The 20,079-nt window shown below is 29.6% G+C and overlaps 1 protein-coding gene across 2 annotated transcripts in view; it reads right to left on the minus strand.

The window, feature by feature from the left end:
* Positions 1-9,783: 9,783 nt before the first annotated feature.
* LOC142327848 (uncharacterized) overlaps positions 9,784-20,079 on the minus strand; it is a 66,699-nt gene continuing 56,403 nt past the window's right edge. For both annotated transcript variants that reach the window (XM_075371194.1, XM_075371195.1), the window contains exons 14-15: positions 19,265-19,513; positions 9,784-12,338 (exon numbers count right to left, since the gene is read on the minus strand). In XM_075371194.1, coding sequence (XP_075227309.1) covers positions 12,207-12,338; positions 19,265-19,513 — 381 coding nt within the window. In that variant the 3' untranslated portion in view covers positions 9,784-12,206. The remainder of the gene's footprint in view (positions 12,339-19,264; positions 19,514-20,079) is intronic.

Consider the following 20,079-nt stretch of genomic DNA (forward strand, 5'->3'; position numbering starts at 1 on the left):
TTAATTTAAAAAAAGTAATTTTTTTTATTTATTCTATTAGATCCAAAAGACATAAACATCTCTCCATTTTGATAAAGTATGGTTTTATTTATATGCATGTATTAGCAGAACTTGCTTTTTTCCTTTTTTAATGGGTGAATAATCAATGAGGTTATCACCTAACCTATCTCACTGTTGATTTACCAGCAAATTGAAATAATTGCTTAACTTTAAAAAAAAAATTCTGAATAAGCCGTAGACGAACATTTTGGGATAGCAGTGTCTTATGAAGAAATGAACCACCACAAAGTAAAATAAATCTAAAAATTAGTTAAAGCAGTCGTAAAAAGTTAACTACAAGTAATCAAGAAGAGACTTCAGATCTTCACTGAAAAATAAGTAACAAAACATACATTAACTGCGTAATATAGTCAGCAAGTTAGACTATAAAAATTTGAAAGGTTTTGCAATTCTGGCCAAAATTGCCCACGGTCTGTGCACTACTGGCCCAGCACCATCAACAGTATAAAGCAAGTAATGTGAAATGACAGCTTCAGACAATGGATCTTGTCTCCTTGCAGCTTTATTAGAAAACTAGTTTTATTATGACGTGGCCAATTTTTAACATTTTATACTCATTACCTGGGGTTCCGCATAGCAGAACCTGACAAGTGTATTTTAGTTGTTCAACAGTTATTGAATAAAAATTAAATATGTCAAGATTACTTGAAAAGCACATAATGAATCACAGAATCTATAAATATAGTAAAATTTATTTGTAGAAGTGCCATGAATATGATATACAATTCAGTAGTACATATATTGCATTGGCAAGACAGAGAAAACATGTAAACTAAACTAAAGAAACAGTTCATTCAGATACTCCATTGTAAATTGCTACATACACATCTAGGAAAGAAATTTGAGTTCCTTTTGTACATCAAGTGATTTGTATTATATTTCTTATACCTAGCAATTTGAAAATGACATGAAGTTATGAAAGTCAGTGATTTAAGACTCTGTACAGAAAATATATATGTCGCAGGGAGATGATAAAAACAGAGATTTTATCAAATCCCTAAGGTAGATGATCAATTCACAGAAGATGTTAAAATTACATACAAGTCAGGATAAGCCGTCTACTGGCCACCTAAATAGGTAAAATATATATAATTTGTATATTTAACGTTAATTAGACTAAGTTAGAAAACAAAGCAAGCGTAGGTTATGTTTGGTCAAGTTATATTGATATAGTGCGTGATTATTCTGTGAACATAATCTAATCAAACATAACCTATGCTTGCTATCCTTTTCTGATTAACGAGGTTCTTTATCATGCCGCTTGTTCAAAATCACTTACTTTCTTCAGGGAAATCACCCACAGAGTTGTAACTTTAACATCTTCCATGAAGTGATCATCTACCTTAGGGATTTGATCAAACCTTTAATTTTCATAATTTCCCTGCGACATACAGAGCTCTTATTGGGATTACTCTGTAAAAATCTTAACCACAGCTCTGAAAATGTAAGCATACGTGTTTAATAATATGCACTTCAGCCTTTACTAACCACACATAATATATCCAAAACTTATAAATGAATTATTCAAGAGAAAGGGTGGGAATTGGCTGCTTCAGTCAGGCAGAGAGACTAGAACATTTAGTAGCTTCAGGATATTGTTTAGACCTGAATTAATGTATATTTTCATACATTCAGTTTGAAAATATTCACTTTGTATTTATTGCAACACTTTTAATATGTACTGATACATTTGAGCTACTCTGAAATTGTTTGGTTATTTTATTATACTGTTTTTTTGTTCATACTTAAGTAGTTTTAAGTTTTTATATAATAACTTTTATGCCCACCCACAGCTTTAGCCTATGATAAAATTACTTTTTGTAAATCCATAGCGGTACTGTAAATAAAAATAATTTATCAAATTTTGAGTTTTTTAAAATGTTTAACATACATTTGTCAAAATAAAAACCTCACAAATTTACATGACATAATACAGGGAGAGTTCTTGATAATTTAACATTAATTTTGGTATATTACTCTTTTGCAAATGAGAGAAATTTACACAAAAGTTTAGATACTGAAAATTTCTACATTATTTCCCATTGAATATATTTGTTGCATCCACAAATATGGAATATGAAGTCATACTGTAATTGAATCTTCTAAAAAAAATTACAGTATATGTCAAAAAAACACTTCATGGAATGTCAGCAACTAAAAAATATTTAAATCACATAGTTTTATTCCATATTTTCATTTCCATTTGTATATTTTTCAAACCAAATGATCAGAAACTGCCATATCACAGAATAAAACTTATTTAAAAAAAATTAATTTCTAACTAAAACTGGTATTAACCCTCTTGTTACATTTTATTAATCAGTCCAAAATAAAATTGATTTAAATAAAAATAACTAACTTTACAGATATTTTGAAATGACTTACAAAGAATGTTATACTCAAAAATTTTTATTGAAAAATATAAATGATTCTATTATTCTTTCTTAAACAATCATTATTTAAATGTGGCTTAAACTTTAATAAAAAAACTTGAAAATAAGAGAATACCAGACAGCATGACTGGACAATGACAAGAGAACTGACCTAAAACTTAATTACAAAATATCATTCCCTCAGAACCATTTTCTAAAATAGTATTTTGAAGTTGTATACATATCGGGTGGAGTAGGGAATTAACAGGTCTGAAACAGACCTGTTAATTCTGTTTTTTATGAAGAGCATCTCAGCATGATCCTGAATGGCAGGCAGTTCTTGTTGCAGAGTATAGAGATCAAAGATCTTATTTCCATAAGATATGCACAGTGAAGAGGGATACTTGGTGTTCCTTTGTGATCAAGGGAACGAGGATCCCTGGGTGTTGTGTAAGGTTTTAAGATACAAACTTAAAAAAAATGTTCTGTCTGCTCTCTCAACCTGGCATGGTGTAATATCAGATGTATCTAAAACCTTACGCAGCCTATTTAATGATATATGTGCAGCAGAATATGTCTTGGGAATTTTCATGGACATTTGTGGTGCTTTTAATAACCTGTGGTGGCCTTCTGCCATTTAACAATTTCAGAAAAGAGGGTATACTGAGAGTGAACTGCAAAGCTATTTCAGTTATCGTGATGTGTGCTTGACAAGGGCAATCATGAGGTTGGCAAGACACTGTCAAAAAGTTGTCTCCAAGGCAATGTGTTGGGTCCTCTACTGTGGGCGGTTGAGTTTGACTCTTCTGCAGCTGAGGTTGCCCAATGGGTGTCATATGGTGGCTTATGCGCCAACAACAGGCTCCTTCTGACCAAAGGATGCTCATGGCAGGAGTTAGAGCTCAAAGCTGCGCATGCATGCAGGATACTAGAGCTGTGGGGTCATCAACACAAGATGACGTTAGCCTAGAAAAGACCACGATGATGCTTCTTAAGGACAGTTTGGCTGTGAGGCAGCAAGTTGAAATAGCATTATCTGACAGGGAAACATATAAAGTATGTTCAGGGTCAGAAGTACCTCAGGGTATTTCTCGATGAGAAGTTGCAATTCAAGAAGCATCTTCAATACATCACTGGGAAGGCCTGTAGTGCTCTCTTTGGTATTTGACATGTGGTCAATCCTGACTGGGGTCTTAATTTTAGGATCATGAGTATCCTGCACAAAGGCGGAGGCAAGGCTTTAATGCTATATGCAGCGCCTATTTGGGCGGATAGGCTGAAATTTAAAAGTTATTAGAACATTTTACTGCAGGCCTAATAACTTATGTAGCTGGCAAGATTCCAGAGATCAAGTTACATGGATATAAATTATGGCAAGCAAGATAGGATGAGGCGAAAGGTGGATGGTATGTGTGAATTTTTTCCGGATATTAGATGCTTGCAGGGCACCTCTTGGATTTTCTTAAATAAGTAGGTACTCAATTTCTTTCAGGACACAGTGCTTTTAGGGGCAGGTTGGCACAATTCAGGTTTGTGCCTGCAGTGTGTGCCGTATGAGTGTTCAAAGTAGAATGAGGTGATTTGTCGTCTTGACTTTGGATACTCAGCAGAATTGAAGAAGCCAGACCAAATGGTTAATAGTGGAAGAATTTATGATTTTCCTTGTTAAAGAAAGAATTGTAGAAGGGGTGTAGGGTCCCGACTGGGCTTCCATTGTTTCTTTTGTTTTTGTTGCTGAAATGTATGTTAAACTCACTTTTTCCAATTTGGGTAGGTAGAGTTTAGTTCCTTCACTTGACGTTTAGATAATTCAGTCTTGTTTAAGATTAATTGAGATGAGTTTAGTTTTCCACAAGTTCACCTTAGTAAGTAGAACACTACTATGGGAATGTCACTTGTGGCACCAAGGCGAGACTAAAATATGTTAATTGCTGAGGTTTTTGAAGATGACCTCTGGTAAAGCCCATCAGAGCTAGATATGGAGGAGGTGGCGTGACAACTGGAAACATCACATGGTGGGTGTCTTCCTCTATGGGATTAGGATGTATACATATCTGCATCTGTTTCTATTGCCTATCTTGCTCAGTTATTGTAATTTGAAAACATTTCTAGAATTTACAAAAATTTGTATAACTATAAAATCTGATGGCTTGTTAGTTAACAATTACATTGATTAATAATAGAACAGGAAAATGAAATTAATACGTTGTCAAATGTTTATTTTACAAGAATTAAATATTTATTTAAATACTGTAAATATTTATTTATAAGAAATTGGAGAACCATATATAAGGTACCCACTCATTGATTGGATTGGATCCTGCCTAAAATTGCAGAGAACCAATCTTCAATTTTTTTTTGTTCCGTAACTTCCTCAACATTTCAATTTATTTTGATTTTTCTAGATTATATTGATTTTTTGCTTATATAATAAAAATTTCATTTATTTAATAGAGTTTTATAAGTACTCTAACAGTAGTTAATGCTTCTAACTTACACTGGGTGTACTTGTTAGTCCCACTAGAAATGTTATGTACATATTGTGATAATCTTTTAGATGAGAATATTTCTTTACTGTTACTGAAAAAAATCAAAAACTATGTAATGAGTTAAAAAAACAAACAGAGAAAACATTTCAGGCCATTTGCATCAGTTGCACAAAAAAGCTTCAGGCCTAGACTTAGACCAGATAACACGGCAATTTGCTTGTGTGCTTCTCGTAAATATATACTTTATTATGTAATATGTGATTTTTGTATGCAAGACTGACAAAACGTAATTGTGGATGGATACTTTCATTCCCCGACGATGCTGATACATTGATGCGGCGAAACATGCAGGAAAATTCCTATGACAAATGTAGAATAAAACAATTAAAATTATATAAGTTTTTAGTAAAATAGTTACTTTTTTATTTTACATGTAGTAGGAATCTTCATATGGCCAGCTTATTAATTTAAAAATGATTGTTCAAGTGTGAATCAAAACCTTTTTCCAGTGAGCTTAAATTCCTTTCCATAAATAATGTCATCAAATGATTGTAAAGATTAATCAGCTATTTTCATTTACTCAAAAGTATAATTTGTTAAAATTGATGTTATTTTCATGTGTTTTGTGAGAATTTTGATTCCGTGTAGTTTCATATTGAAATAGCAGGCAAGTAGAATTCAACAGAAGAAAGAGTGAAAGAGCTTACAAATGTAAATAAGAGAAAGATTAGTTCAGAATTTTTTTAAGGAAGCTCTCTGAGTAGTAGCACTTCAAAAATAGGGGAAAAAGCTTTTTTCACCAGGTTAGTTCTTGATTTGAATGTCCTTCCAGTCAAGAGAGTAGCTCTGATATTGTTGAACTGTAACGATCAAAGCTATAATTCTGTTTAACAATTAACAAAATAATGAAAAAATTTCTTTGGTTTAAACCCTTTAATCCAGCTCACGTTAATTATTTTCTGACTGGGAAATGACTATAAGGAAACTTGAAAGCGCTTCTAAGGTGTTTTCCCAGAATTCAAACAAAGAAATCAGTTACTTCTCCAATGAGTATGCTATTTATCTGAATAATGATCTCAGAATATGCATTTTTTGTATGAAGAAAATCCCCATGTTTTCAGGAAATCACAAACTACCCACCACACATAATGATGTGGCTAGAAATATCTAATACTTTTTTACAGGATATTTTAATGCATCCTAAACCTTAACATGCTTGAAAAATATTTTATTTATCAGTTTCAATTGACTGATATGGAATTAATTCCATACATTTTACAGCAAGATGGAGCTCTGCTGATGGTAAGAGGCTTTTTAAGCTAAAAACTGCTGTTAGAGATTTTTTTATAACTTAGATCCTTAGATATAGAGAAATGTCTAAATGCACTTGGGAACTGAAACTGAATGTAAACTATGGAGAAATATATACAGATGTAATTTAAAATAAGTTTTTTACATGTAAAAATATTAAATAAACAACTACTTGTTTCTTAATATGGAAAAGGATCTTGTGACCATGGTGTAGTTGTGAAATTTTTGCATGGTGGTTTCTACAATAATTATTTTATGATATTCAAAAATGCTAATGATTCTTCCTGAAATTACATGATTACAAAAAAAGTCCTCTAATTTTGATGATCTTTTTAAGAATGTCTAACACATTCTTTTTTTTGTTTTACTTGAGAAATTTGAAAAAATAAAACAAGTCTATTAATGACAAATTGTATATGTTAAACTTAAAACACAGTTATGGAAGAAATAGAGTTAAGGCATCCAGAATTTAAAAAGGAATTATAGAAGGTAAAAATAGTAAAAGGAAGACACGGATTATAACATTCAAAATAAAAAAAAAAAATGGAGGGAACCTGTTGGAACTAAGAAACTGGCACATAACCACAAAAACAGGTCATTTTTATTAAATTCACTTACATCAAATTATATCACAATAAGTAAGTTAACTGCAATATAAAAACTGTCTAAATACAAAATTTAATTCTTTATTTTATATATATATATATATATATATAATATTACTAACTTGATATATTATGATAATATGCACATATATTTTGTATAAGTCTTTACAGTTAATTGCAACCTCAATTTTTTTTTTTTGTTGATATTTTATAAAAAATATTTTCTTACAAATATTGTATTTCCTATTACTTTAACCCTAATCCAATCAAGATCAGCCAATTCAATAAGTAAGTCAGTAATATCTTAACAGCAGCTACATTAATAGATTAGCTGGTAGACAATTATGTCCTGGATTTGCCTGTATATGTATCAAAATTCTATGTAAAATCACAATTTCCATCTGATTTAAAAAAATAATAATTTTCTCATATAAATATGTACCCCTTTTACAAAAAAGTATAACTGAACCATGTAATTATAGGATTAAGATTAAATTTTTGGCACAGTCAAATCAGAAATTGAATTACTTTCCTTAAATTAAAAGTAAGTGGAAAGCTGTAAAAATACAAATCTATTCTGAAAGGAAAAAGAAAATCAGCTGGAACCGAAACCAAAGATAAGTCATGAAATACTTTGAACAATGTATGTTACAAACACAACAGAGTGTAATAAGTACATGATAAACATTTTATTATTATTTTTTTAATTAACCTAATTATTAAACTCTTTATTCTAGCAATATCTACGTAACTAATTGATCTGCATAAAAATTTTAATTTCACAAAAAAAAAACATAATTACATCACAATGAAATAGAAAGAAAGTATTTATATATATGTATAATTAGCATTTAATTTTAGCATAGTATGGCATCCAAATCTAAAGAAAATAAGAAATCCATCAAATCAAACTGATGAAGATTCCTCTTCAGTTAATCCAGGGTTTACAGCTACGTCTTCGTAATTTAAAATGAATTACTCTGATAAAATGGTATTTATAACAACCTTGCATTGCACAAGTTTATAATAGGGGTAAAAGAATATTTTTACATAATGCTCATGACCACATAGCATTTACTGTTTCTTTAATTTGTTAAAATGTAAAAACTATTAAAAGTTTAATTTTAACTTACATTAATTATACAAATGGTAGAAATAACAACTACATAATCTAATAAAATAGGAACAGCAAATATCTAAGTTATTTACATAAAAAAGAAAGTTAATGCTTTTAAGTTAGAGGTTAAAAAAAATTATAATTCTCTTTCAAATTAAACTTTTAGACTAGAATGAGAATTTTAATTCATAACAATTACATTTATTTATGATTTGAATGAAATACATTTATTTTTTATAAAAATGATTATTTAAGAAAAAAAGAATTACTTTTTTTATATAAACCTGAATAAAAACATTTAGAAATTAGTTGTAACATTCAAAAATATTCAGTTAACTGTACATTTTAATTGTAAGAAATAATAAAACTAACCTTCACCAAACAACTGAATTGCCTTATGCAAATTACCAGAACTTAAATTTTTTATAATTAAGAAACAAACACATGAAAAATCTACTGTAAATAAAAAATCAATAACCAATTCAATTAGATGTTCATATATAAAAGTTTTTCCAATATTTCAATAGTATGTTGTTCCTCACATCAATGTACGAAAAAACATTTATAAACAAAAGTCTGGAAACATTAGCTTTCTGTTTTTCTATTTTGAAAAACTAACATCTCAAGAATACATTAAGCAGTTTAAATGGTTAAATTTTGTGTAAATGATAAATCAAACTTACTAAAAAGTAAATAAATAAGAAACTTATTTTTCAAAATCTAAAATTAGGTTACATTAAAGCATACCTCAAAAACTTATTTTCTTAAAATGTTGATTTGTAAGCTGAAATATTATACTTTTAAATAGAAATTTGTATTTCTAGTAAAGAAAAAATAAAATATTTATTGACTATAAAATATTTATTGTAATTTACAACCTCACATCCCTAGCATTTTATTTTTGTTTGACCAACTGGTGATTTTATTGAAAAAGAAAGGGAAGTTTTTGGCGAAAATTTAATTTCCAATAAAAATAAAATACATTTAAAGATTATTAAATTTAACGATTTATCAAAGTTTTGTAAATGAATTAAATCTATTAGAAAAATAAAAGAATATAGACTTAGCTAGTGCAGACACATCCAACACGGGGAAGAGTTGTTGAAGAAACTTAAGCATCAAAAAGAAAACAAAATAAGGATAGAAGCCTCTAAAAGTGCAGTTGTTATGTAAGGGCAAATCTATATAAAAAAAACACTTTCATTACTTTAAATAATTAATCACATTTTACTTTATCTAGATAATCAAATAGTATTACTTTATAAAGTAAATCACCATTTTAATAATAATAGAATAAGTCTGTATAAAATGCTTTCCAGATTATTTTTAATTAAATAATTTCAAACGTTTCAGGCAGCATTAACTTATTAAATTTTATAGACAATTTTTTTTTATCCCCTTATAAATTTAATACCAGACCAATAAATTTGCCTTATTTTTAATACCAGACCAATAAATTTGCCTTATTTTATAGATATATTTTAAGTATAGTTGTTTACGTAATCAATACCTTAAATAGATAATTTTATTAGTCTAAATAGGATATGAAATTTGTTTCTTAATGTTACATTTTATAACTATACTCAATAACGTTCAGTAATAACAATAGCAATAATGTAAAGCTATGTGTATAATGATCCTTCTTTTTTTCTTTTTTCAAATAAAGATAAAATTACAGTTAAAAATTAAACTAATTTAACATTATATTTAAAAAAATAACAAAAGTTAATAAAAGATATGTACTTGAAACATTATAAAAAGAATAGTAATAAATCATTTTATAACTTTATTTTGTGAAAAGAATCAACTAAGAAATAATTATAATACAGTGAAATCTTTCTAAAACTACGAGTATATTCAATACAATGATAAATCTCTCAATAATGATTTAATTTTCAATCCCTGGCAGAATTGTAAAATCATTATAACAATATTCTAGACAATAATAATTTTTATTCTCATATTTGCCGATTTGAACATTTGTAGGATGCCCTGATCACTGATTATCTTATACACTGATACTCCTCCTTATCTGAAGTGTGAAAACCAGTTGTAAACACTTTTTTCAATGTGTTTTTTTGTAGGCTATCTGAAACATTTCAACTATTTCTACTGCATTTTTTCTAAAAGGAAACATAACTTTAGCACATTTCTGTTGATTTTCAGCTTCACATTTTCACTGAAATTATAAAATAATTGGTTTAAAAATTCACTGTGCTTCAACAGTACCTCTTGGGACGGTACTGCCTTGCATACTCACTCAAAAGGGTTTTGCCTAGATTCTTCCAGCAACAGAAGAGGATCTGAACTGGCCTTACACCAGAAGACACCACCACAGACAAGATAAAATTAAATGAAAAAAAAATCAAGGAGAAAAACACTCGCTTCACAGTAACAATATGAACATTTCCAACACTAGAAAGGGTATGGAGATTGGATGTATGAAAAAGTACTGGGAGGACTGCAAAGCCTGAACGATCCCTTGTGAACCTTTGCAGACTCTGTAATGAACTAAAGTGATCATTTGTGGTCATAAAAGATGAGAAATTTTTTTAAATTTATTTATAATTCTACAGTTACAATAAATTAACAATGTTTTTCCACATATAAATGATTATTAACATTTACATGTTTGTTAATAACTAGTGGACCTGGCAATGCTTCACTATTGTTAAAAATATAACAAATATCTCATGCCAGGCTAACAAATATGTGGAATTAATAACATGTAAACATTCTAGGGACAAATAATAATAAATTATGAAATTTTCAGTGAAATCATTTTCAGTTGTTTTTGAATTATTAGGGCACACACAAAACGAAGATTATCTTATTTATATAGATAATAAAAAATTATAAAAAAATGGACCGTTTATAAAATAAACAGAATTATTTTTTGTTGAATTCAGAGTAATCCCAAATTCAGGTAGGTCTAAATGATATCATAGAAAAAAAAAGAGAACAACTATATCAATATTGTAACATTCTGTACAACAATAACTCCCTCTGTAATGGTATTTAAACTTTGTACCCAAATGTATTGTTACTGAGAAATTTTACTGTATATAACTATTTAGTAGATAATTTTTAGCCACAACAATATTAGCTAACTAGAAATATACTTTGCTCTAAATAATAACTATCTTTTCATTGCTATTTAATATCATTTTTAAATATTTTTACAATTAAATGTACAATAAAATAATTATCATGTAACTTTTTTCCTGTTTAGCCTTCGGGAATTACCATTAAGGTATTATTTCAGAAAATGAATGAGGATGATACGTATGAAGTGTAGTCTTGTACAATCTCAGTTTGACCATTCTTGAGATGTGTGGTTAATTGAAACCCAACCACCAAAGAACACTGGTATCCATGATCTAGAATTTAAATTTGTATAAAAGTAACTGTCTTTACTAGGACTTGAATGCTAGAACTCTCGACTTCCAAATCAGCTGATTTGGTAACTAAATCATATAAACAGTACCCTGTTTGCAGCAACATTACTGTATGTTTTACAACATTACTGACTGCATGGTGTAAGAAATAATGAGACGATTATTTCCTATTTACAAATAGGTATTTAATGGTTCCATAGAAAATATTTTAGTCTACTACTGAAACAAACTTCAATGAACAATCACTGAATGTTACTTAAATAAAAAAAAAACAAATAAGAGGTTAAGGATACATACATTTTTTTATAATGAATATCAATAACAGAAACAAATAAAAATAATAAATTTTTAAATAGATAATAAAACATAGCAATTACTTTATTTTGGATAAATAATAATAATTGAATCTTGAATGAACATAATAAATAGTCATGCAATTAAAGAAAAACTATATACATATTTTTTGAAAAATAACTGCTAAATAAAAAAGATAAAATGAAAATTAAAAAAAAAATTGCTCGGCATTATTATATCTAAAAAATGATTAGTCTTTAAATATTTTATAATAAAAGATCACTTAGTTTATAATAGGACTTTAAAATAACCATAACTGGAAATGTAAATTAAAAAAAAAGAAAAAGCAATACTACTTAAGTAACATTAATCATAAAAAATTATTATTTAAATTTAGCTATAAATGAACAATAAATTAACATTATATGTAAATATATATACATATGCATACACAAATCTACAAAATCATATCACATTAACTGATGCATTCATTATCCTTTTGTACATTACATTAAATAATAAATATTTACAAATAAATAAACAATAGTCATTTTATGTTATTATCTATGAGCAATTTTCTCTGAATCAGGACTTTTCATATCTCTACGAACATCTTCTTGCACTTGTTGCCATTTAGCTACCAGCGATGATACTCCTTTCATTTTTAAACTTAATCCAGGTGCCAATTTCGTCTATAAAAAAAAAGAAGAGTATAAAAATAAATTTAAATACCATAGTTTTACACAGAGCAAGTAAAGAGTGTAGAAACGCTCAACAACTTTAAAACTATTCCAGATAGAATATTGTGTAACTTTCAGAATAAGGTATCAATCAACTACTTTACCTTTTGATAATAAATAGAATTTCAACCGCTTCTTGAGGGGTGGCCCAGGTGTTGTAATTCAAATATTTTAAATGGTAATTGGTAACACCTTTTCTGTGATACATCATTGTAGAGTTCTCTTTAAGACAAGAAAAATGGTATAAATAAAAAGCTGGTACGATGTCTGTACCCAAAATGGTGGCAGGATAACGTTTCTATTTTCAAAGTGACTAAATTCAATAAGTTCAAATAATGAAATTAAATTTTAAAAAATTAAACTGAATTAAATTAAAATCTATTTTAAAAGTTAAATTTTAATTTTAAAAAATTTTATTTTTTAACACAAAAAATTGTTTTTGTCTTTGATTACTTCTTTTTTACCTCCTTTTTTGTAATTATTTACTGAATTATTTTTTTGTATGACCTGCTAATATTGCTATCAACATGTCACATGAACAGGTAAGGATCACACTTTTAATGATGAGGGACTTTGGTGGTGATAGTTAGGTTGTATAATAAAGTTTGTAAATTGTTCAATGGAAAATTAAATAATCTTAACCCTATTTCAAAAGGTACAGCATCAAAAACCACCAAGTGATTGAAGAAACAGGGAGCATTAATAATAGGAGAAAACCAGGAGGCCTAAATCTGTAATCATTAGCGAATATGCAAGAATTTGAGAATCCGCATTCCTCCACTCGAATAGCAGCACCACCAAAATTCAGTAATTTGAACATTAAAAAATGAGAATTTCAAACCCTTCAAAATTTGTCTGGTGCTTAATGAACTTAATGAAGATGACTATGATTGAAGACTTGAGTTGTATGAAATTGTAATGAACAATATTTGTGCAGATCATAATTTATTAAACAATATAATTTTCAGTGATAAGGCCACTTTTTTTTAAAATGGCAATGTAAATCGCCTTAATTGTCAATACTGGACTGGTATTAATCCAATGTATTCTGAGGCACATAGACAGTATCCACTCAAAGTAAGTGTATGGGCAGGGATTGTTGGTGGACAATTAGAAGGGCCTACATTTATTGATGGAAATTTAAATGTAGTAAAATATGAGACTTTACTTCTCGACCATATCATTCCAAACTTTGTTGGCCCCCAACTTCCAAAAATTTGGTTTCAAAGAGATGGTGCCCCGCCTCATTTCAATCTTCATGTAAGTGAAATTTTAAATGCATTTTTTTCCTTGACGATGGACTGCCCACAGCAGTCAAATAGAATTACCAGCGAGATGACCTGATATGTCACCATTGGATTACTTTCTACGTTATCACAACACTTTTAAAGTGTTGGGGCCACTTAAAAAGTGTTGCTTATCATAATAATAAGTCCCAAGATATATTGATAATTTATAGAATAAAATTTGAGAATCAGCACAAAATATCATTACGGAATCATTGAATAATGGAGTATTATCATTTTGCAACCAACAGGCACACTGTCAAACAACAGGAGGACAATTTTAACATTATTAAAATGAAATGTAAGTAAATAAGCAAATGTCATGCTTCATAAATAGTTTTTTTAAATAGATTATTTGATAATATCCATTTAATCAGATTTTTATAAATTTATTTATTTGCAATAACAACTCCTTAAAATATCAGATGTAATTTTTTTCAAAATCCAAACTTTATCTAGTCACCATTTTGGATACAGGCAACATACCTATTTTTTTATTTATACCATTTTCTTACAACCATTTTTTAATTAATCCATCTTGAGTTACAACACTTTTTTAGTTATCTGTAATGATGTAACAAAACTACACATAAGTACAACTTCTGAGAAAAAGAGACCAGTCGAATAATTAAATGGAACTTGGGTGCACGCACATTACATGTAAAAAGTGCTGGCAAAGTGAAGATGTACCAGGTGTTTTTGTTAATAGCAGTAACTGGAACAATTTAATTGTGGCTTATGTGGGTGGGGATTTGTAGATGGTGCTTTTTTAATGTACAATTCCAAGAGTAAAACAGATTATAATAAAGAGATGGAAAATGAAAATATTTTAAAGTATACTGAAAAGCAAGTTATCCCAGGACTACCAACAAATTGTACTTTAGTCACAGATAATGCACCTTACCATACTAAACAAAAAAACTCTCTGTCATCCAATTCATTGAAGAAAGATATTCAAGAATATCTCTAAAAAAAAAATGAAATTAAATACAACCCTTATTTAACAAAAAAACAACTTTTAGAAATAAATAATCAAATTACACCGCCCAGAACCACAAAATGAATTAAATGAAATACCAAATAACAAAGGAATTAAGTGCTTAGTTTCCACCTTATCATCCAGATTTTAACCCAATTGAATATATTTGGAATTTAGTTAATAAAATATTTGAGCCGCAACATGTCATTAACAAAACCGAGTCTTGGTGAAGATGAATTGGAAATTAATTATGGTGGAGGTGAAACTGAGTCAAGTTCAGAAATAGAGGGTTGTTGGCCTGAGAGTTCTACAGAAACCGCAGACGAAACTGGTTAAGGTCTGTAATAAAATAGTATATTAATTAGTAAATTAACATAAAAATATTTCTTTTTAAGATAAAATGCACAAAATAAGACCATTCATGATCATATCCCTAACATTATCAAAAACAATTCATCCCCTTTCACAAATCTCAATATAGACAAAAGTTTAATTTTGTTCAATGGAAGGTTAGGCTTCAAATAATTTAATCCCAAGAAAAGAAGCAGATTTGATATCAAAGTGTTCTTTGTGATGTAGAAAAATGGATTACATACTTGATGTAATTAATTACATCAATTAATTAATTATACCACAATTATATAAGTTGATTCTGGTACTGAAATATCACATGAATAAGATGTTTGTATGTCAGGATCGTAGTGACAACATTACTAATACATTATTTGGGTAAAGGACATTCCATCTTTCTGGATAACAAGTCCAACAATATTCAAAATGCTTTATAAGTTATAGAAAAATGCTTGTGGCATAGTAACCAGGAAAAGAAAATACACCCCAAATCTAAATAAAAAATTGCAAATGGGTGAAATTCAGCCATACAAACACTATATTAGCTCTGAAGTACATAGACAAAAAAGAAGTTTAGATGCTGAACACAATGTACAATGAAACCTGTATTCAAATTGAAAAACAGTACTTATAAGTCAATTTGAATTCACAGAAAGTAATAATATGAGGACCATACACACAAGACTGCTATGCATTTTAGCAGTCTAAGTATGAGAAGTCAAGTGGTATAAAAGATTAGCTTTTCATTTATTTGATCTTGTCTCCTAATTCATTTTCTCTTTAATAAAAAAATTAAAATGTATATAAATAATTTCAAATCCACTCAGTAATGTAACATTAGCTAGCCAGGTTACATAGTATAAAGCTTCTAGTTATTTTATTTTTAAAGTTAATTTTAATTCTTAATTGACGTCATATTTAAATATATGTAGTTATTTTATTTAATTGAATTTGTGTTTTCTATATATGATAGTAATTTTAATATATTAATCATTTAATTTTTTTCTAAAAAAAAAAATTATATTTTGATATTTAATTTTATATACTTCTTTTATATACTTCAAATAACTGATGATGCGGGATCCCACGAAAGTGCTATTGGAACAAAAAAAAGAAAAATGTGTCATTTCATTTACTTTGTAATTCTGTACTTGGATTGTTCAAATTGTTTTTTGATTACAAAAAATACAATATACATACATGTATATATATATAATGACTGAAATGTGAGCTGCATAGTTCCATGCTCTAGAATTATCACTCACAATTAAATTTCTGACATGTATTTATAAGATTTTTTAATTTTTGTTTATTGTACAGTATTAAGTGAATAAGTATTATACAGTACGTAGTGAATTTAGAGGATAACATTTTTCATAAAACACCTGGTCCAGCCAGAAAGTTTGCAAAACAAATATGTGGTAGTCAATAGCTTAATGTGAACTTATTTTAAATTATATGATAATAATTTAAAATTATAATTATAATTAAATTTTATAATTATAATTTTAAATTATATTTTATGATCTTATGACTTACTTTAAGTAGCCTTTCAACACAAAATTATTGCACAATGAATCATACAAAAAAAAGAATGAAATTATGTTACATGATATAACTAAACAGTTGTAGGCAACCTGACAGAATACAAACTACTCCTTAAATGTAATGTGTATTAACGCACATGAATTTCAAAAACATATTTTAAGTTAAAATGTTCTCAAAATTGTTGTTTTATTCACTATTTTTAGTGCTGTTAGCTTTCCATTTTCTGCAAGCTCTTGTTGTAAAGTGGCAGAGAAGAAGGTTGTCAACCATCTAAACCAGTTTATCAGAACACATGTAATCATAGATAATGCTCATGCTGGCTTCCACAGACATCGAAGCCCTATGAACCATGCTGTTTACTTCACACAAGTCAAAGATGGATATCACAGAAAGATGTCTACACTAGCAGTTTTAGTTGACCTAAAAGCAGCATATGATACCATTTGGCAACGCATGCTGATTCACAAACTGGCCGTGTAATATCTCTGAACACTTATTCAGATGGATCAAGTCTTTTCTTTGCCAAAGATTAATCTGAGTGTACCAGAACCACAGTACTTCCAAATTCTGTATTCAAAAGAAAGGGCACAGGATGCTGTTCTGAGTTATACACTATTCAACATTATGATCAATGACATCTTGGACAAAATCAGAGAAGTAGAAGGAGTCGAAGCCCTCCTATATGCAGATGATCTCCTCATCTGGGCTACTAGTAGGAACGTAAATGCATTGGAAGAATGCCTCAATAAGGCATTGCTGAATCTTGAAATGTGAGCAACACACAATGCTGACTGTAAATGCCACAAAAACTACATTCCAACTGTTCACACTTTCCACAAAAGTACCAGCAATAAGTCTGTTGTACAAGGGTCAAGCACCGGAAGAAAGCAATGTTTCTAAATACTTGGGAGTTACCCTGGACCAACGACTCACCTGGAAACCACATGTCAAACAATGCGTAGGAAGAGCAGTGAAAAGGACTCACTGCTGCAAAATGGGGAGCTGACCAGGAAGTGTTAATGACAATGTATAAAACATACATTAGATCAGTCCTGGAATAAAGAAGTGAGGTGACAGTCACTGCCAGCTCCACAACTGCATAAAAGATGAACCTAGTCCAGAACACTGCTCTGAGAATAATAACTGGTGCTGCTAAATCCACCCCAGTGGCAGCTATGGACACTAAGATACAAATGGAGCCTCTTCATGTTCACCATGAAAGAACCGTCAAAACCTAAATTGCACCACTCACTGCATAAAAGAACCTATATGAGAAGCACAACCTGACATCTGTAGATGTAACATCATGTAAAACCTATCAAGATTCTATTGACCACCTTCTGAAAGCCAAATATACATTAAAATATCATCAACTGCCAAAACACACCTCATAAGAGGCAGAATTAAAACAGGCTGCACTCCAAACCATTCATGAAGATTATCCAGAACAGAAATGGTTACACATTTATACAGACGGATTATCAATACCGGGAACAGGAGCCATGTACTACTGCTGCCACTTCCAGGGGCATCTTGCAGTCGGCGCTCTACAGAGCAATTATGACAGAGAGATTGTTATAATTCAGCAGCCACCAACCAATTTGAAATCCTTTCCACACAGAAGGCAGTTTTCTTTGTCGATTTGCAAGCAGCCATCCGGAGCTTGTCATGTAACACTATAACTGACTACAAAAGAACTTTGGAGTGCAGGAAGACCTTAAACAAACTGGGATGTCAAGGCTGGCAGTTGAAATTCCAATTGGTTCACAGCCATGTTAACATATGAAATGAAATGGCTGACAAATTGGCAAAGCTGGGAACCTCTTTGTTTTAGCCATCAAGCACTCCTTTTATTGACTCAACCAAAGCGCAAATAAACTCTGCAGTCAATAAGATTGGCAAAAACCGCAAAGAATCAGTGACATGCAAGAAGTGGGCGAGCCTTTTCACACATGGTCCTATAAGGAGGCTATAGCCTCCTTCGAGCAGTCAGTGTTGCTGCATTTAAATTAGAAACCGGACGTTAGAAATCTGCCTCGCACCTACATTGGATATGAGTTCTGACCTGTTCAGCCATGAAACTATGGATGCAGACCATCTGGGAACCTGCAGAGCTAAGTTGCCAGAGTGAGCCCACTAAAAAATATAAATAAATCTTAGTCTAGTCTACCTTATTACTTTACTATCTTATTAGTGCCTTAAAACATTAATTGAATCATATAATATAAAAACATAGGAATGAGACAGACAAAGCAAGAAATTAATATATCCCTACATTATGCTAATAAACATTAATGTGATCACATTAGTTAATAAATACAAAATTTGTGTAATATTTATAACTTTTAAACATTTAATGGTAAGCAGACTAAAAAAAAACTCATTAGCCAGATAAAATGCATTTATGGAGATGTTAGCTTGGCTAATTATTGGTATATCAACTGTATCAGCCTCACAGCTTTCCGTATCAGCTTCATTAGTAGCACTAGATTTCAAATATATAATTGTATAATTTCTCAATTTATTAGTTAGCAACATCTCTCCATATAAGTCTTACTTTTCATACTGAAAACATAAAAAATAAGTAAAACACCCTTTATCCTCAAGACTTTATTTAGTGTTACTTTTATAATAGTCAACTTAGACAGGCAATGTTAATATATCTAAACCATTGAAGTCAGAATTAATATATTAGAATATCATTTGAATACTACCTTCTTTTTCTTTTTAGTAACAGGAACAGATGTATCACTATTTACAGTCTCTTCTGTTTGAGTAGGAGGAGCTGGTACACCAGTTACAGCTGGTAATGGAGGTGGTGGTTCTGATGGAACTGATGGTGTTGGATCAAGGGCAGCAATATCAGAATAGAATGAATCTAATTCTAATGCTAAGTTTGCTTCTACTGGTCGAGTAGGTAGTACATATGGCTGACTATAATTAGCTTCAACCAAAGCAGATCCCTAACATTAAAAAAAAAAAAAATCAATTAGTAAATTAAAATAAAATTTTTTTAAACTAGCATTATTTTACTTCAGTACATCCATAGAATAAAATAATTGTATCTAAAAGCTTTTTTTTGTTATTTGCTGAAGCAAATAAAGCTAATAATTCTTTCATCTCGTATGTTCTCCAAAGTTGCTTGCAACTACTTCTTATTCTTAATCAATACAAACTGAACTGTTGAATTGGATAACAGCTTAAATATCTATTAGTTTATTTTTGCAAGTAAGAGAAATGATCGAAAGCTTACAACAAACTGAAAAAAATTCAATAAGCAAAATACCTTAAAACTACGAGCTGATGTAGAAAAACATGAAGATATAAAAACAAAAAAAAAGAAATCTTCTTTCTATAATCAACACAACACTATCTTATATAATATTTTAATAGGAAATGGAAAAGATTCAAAATTAAGCTTCTAACAACATCTCAAAAAAGTTAAAATCTGATTATCTATAATAAAAGCAAATATCAGTCTTTAGTATTTTAGGGACCATCCATTATTATAGGTTTTTTTTTATTTATT

This window comes from Lycorma delicatula, chromosome 7 (genome assembly GCF_047948215.1).
Source record: "Lycorma delicatula isolate Av1 chromosome 7, ASM4794821v1, whole genome shotgun sequence".
Taxonomy (NCBI): domain Eukaryota; kingdom Metazoa; phylum Arthropoda; class Insecta; order Hemiptera; family Fulgoridae; genus Lycorma; species Lycorma delicatula.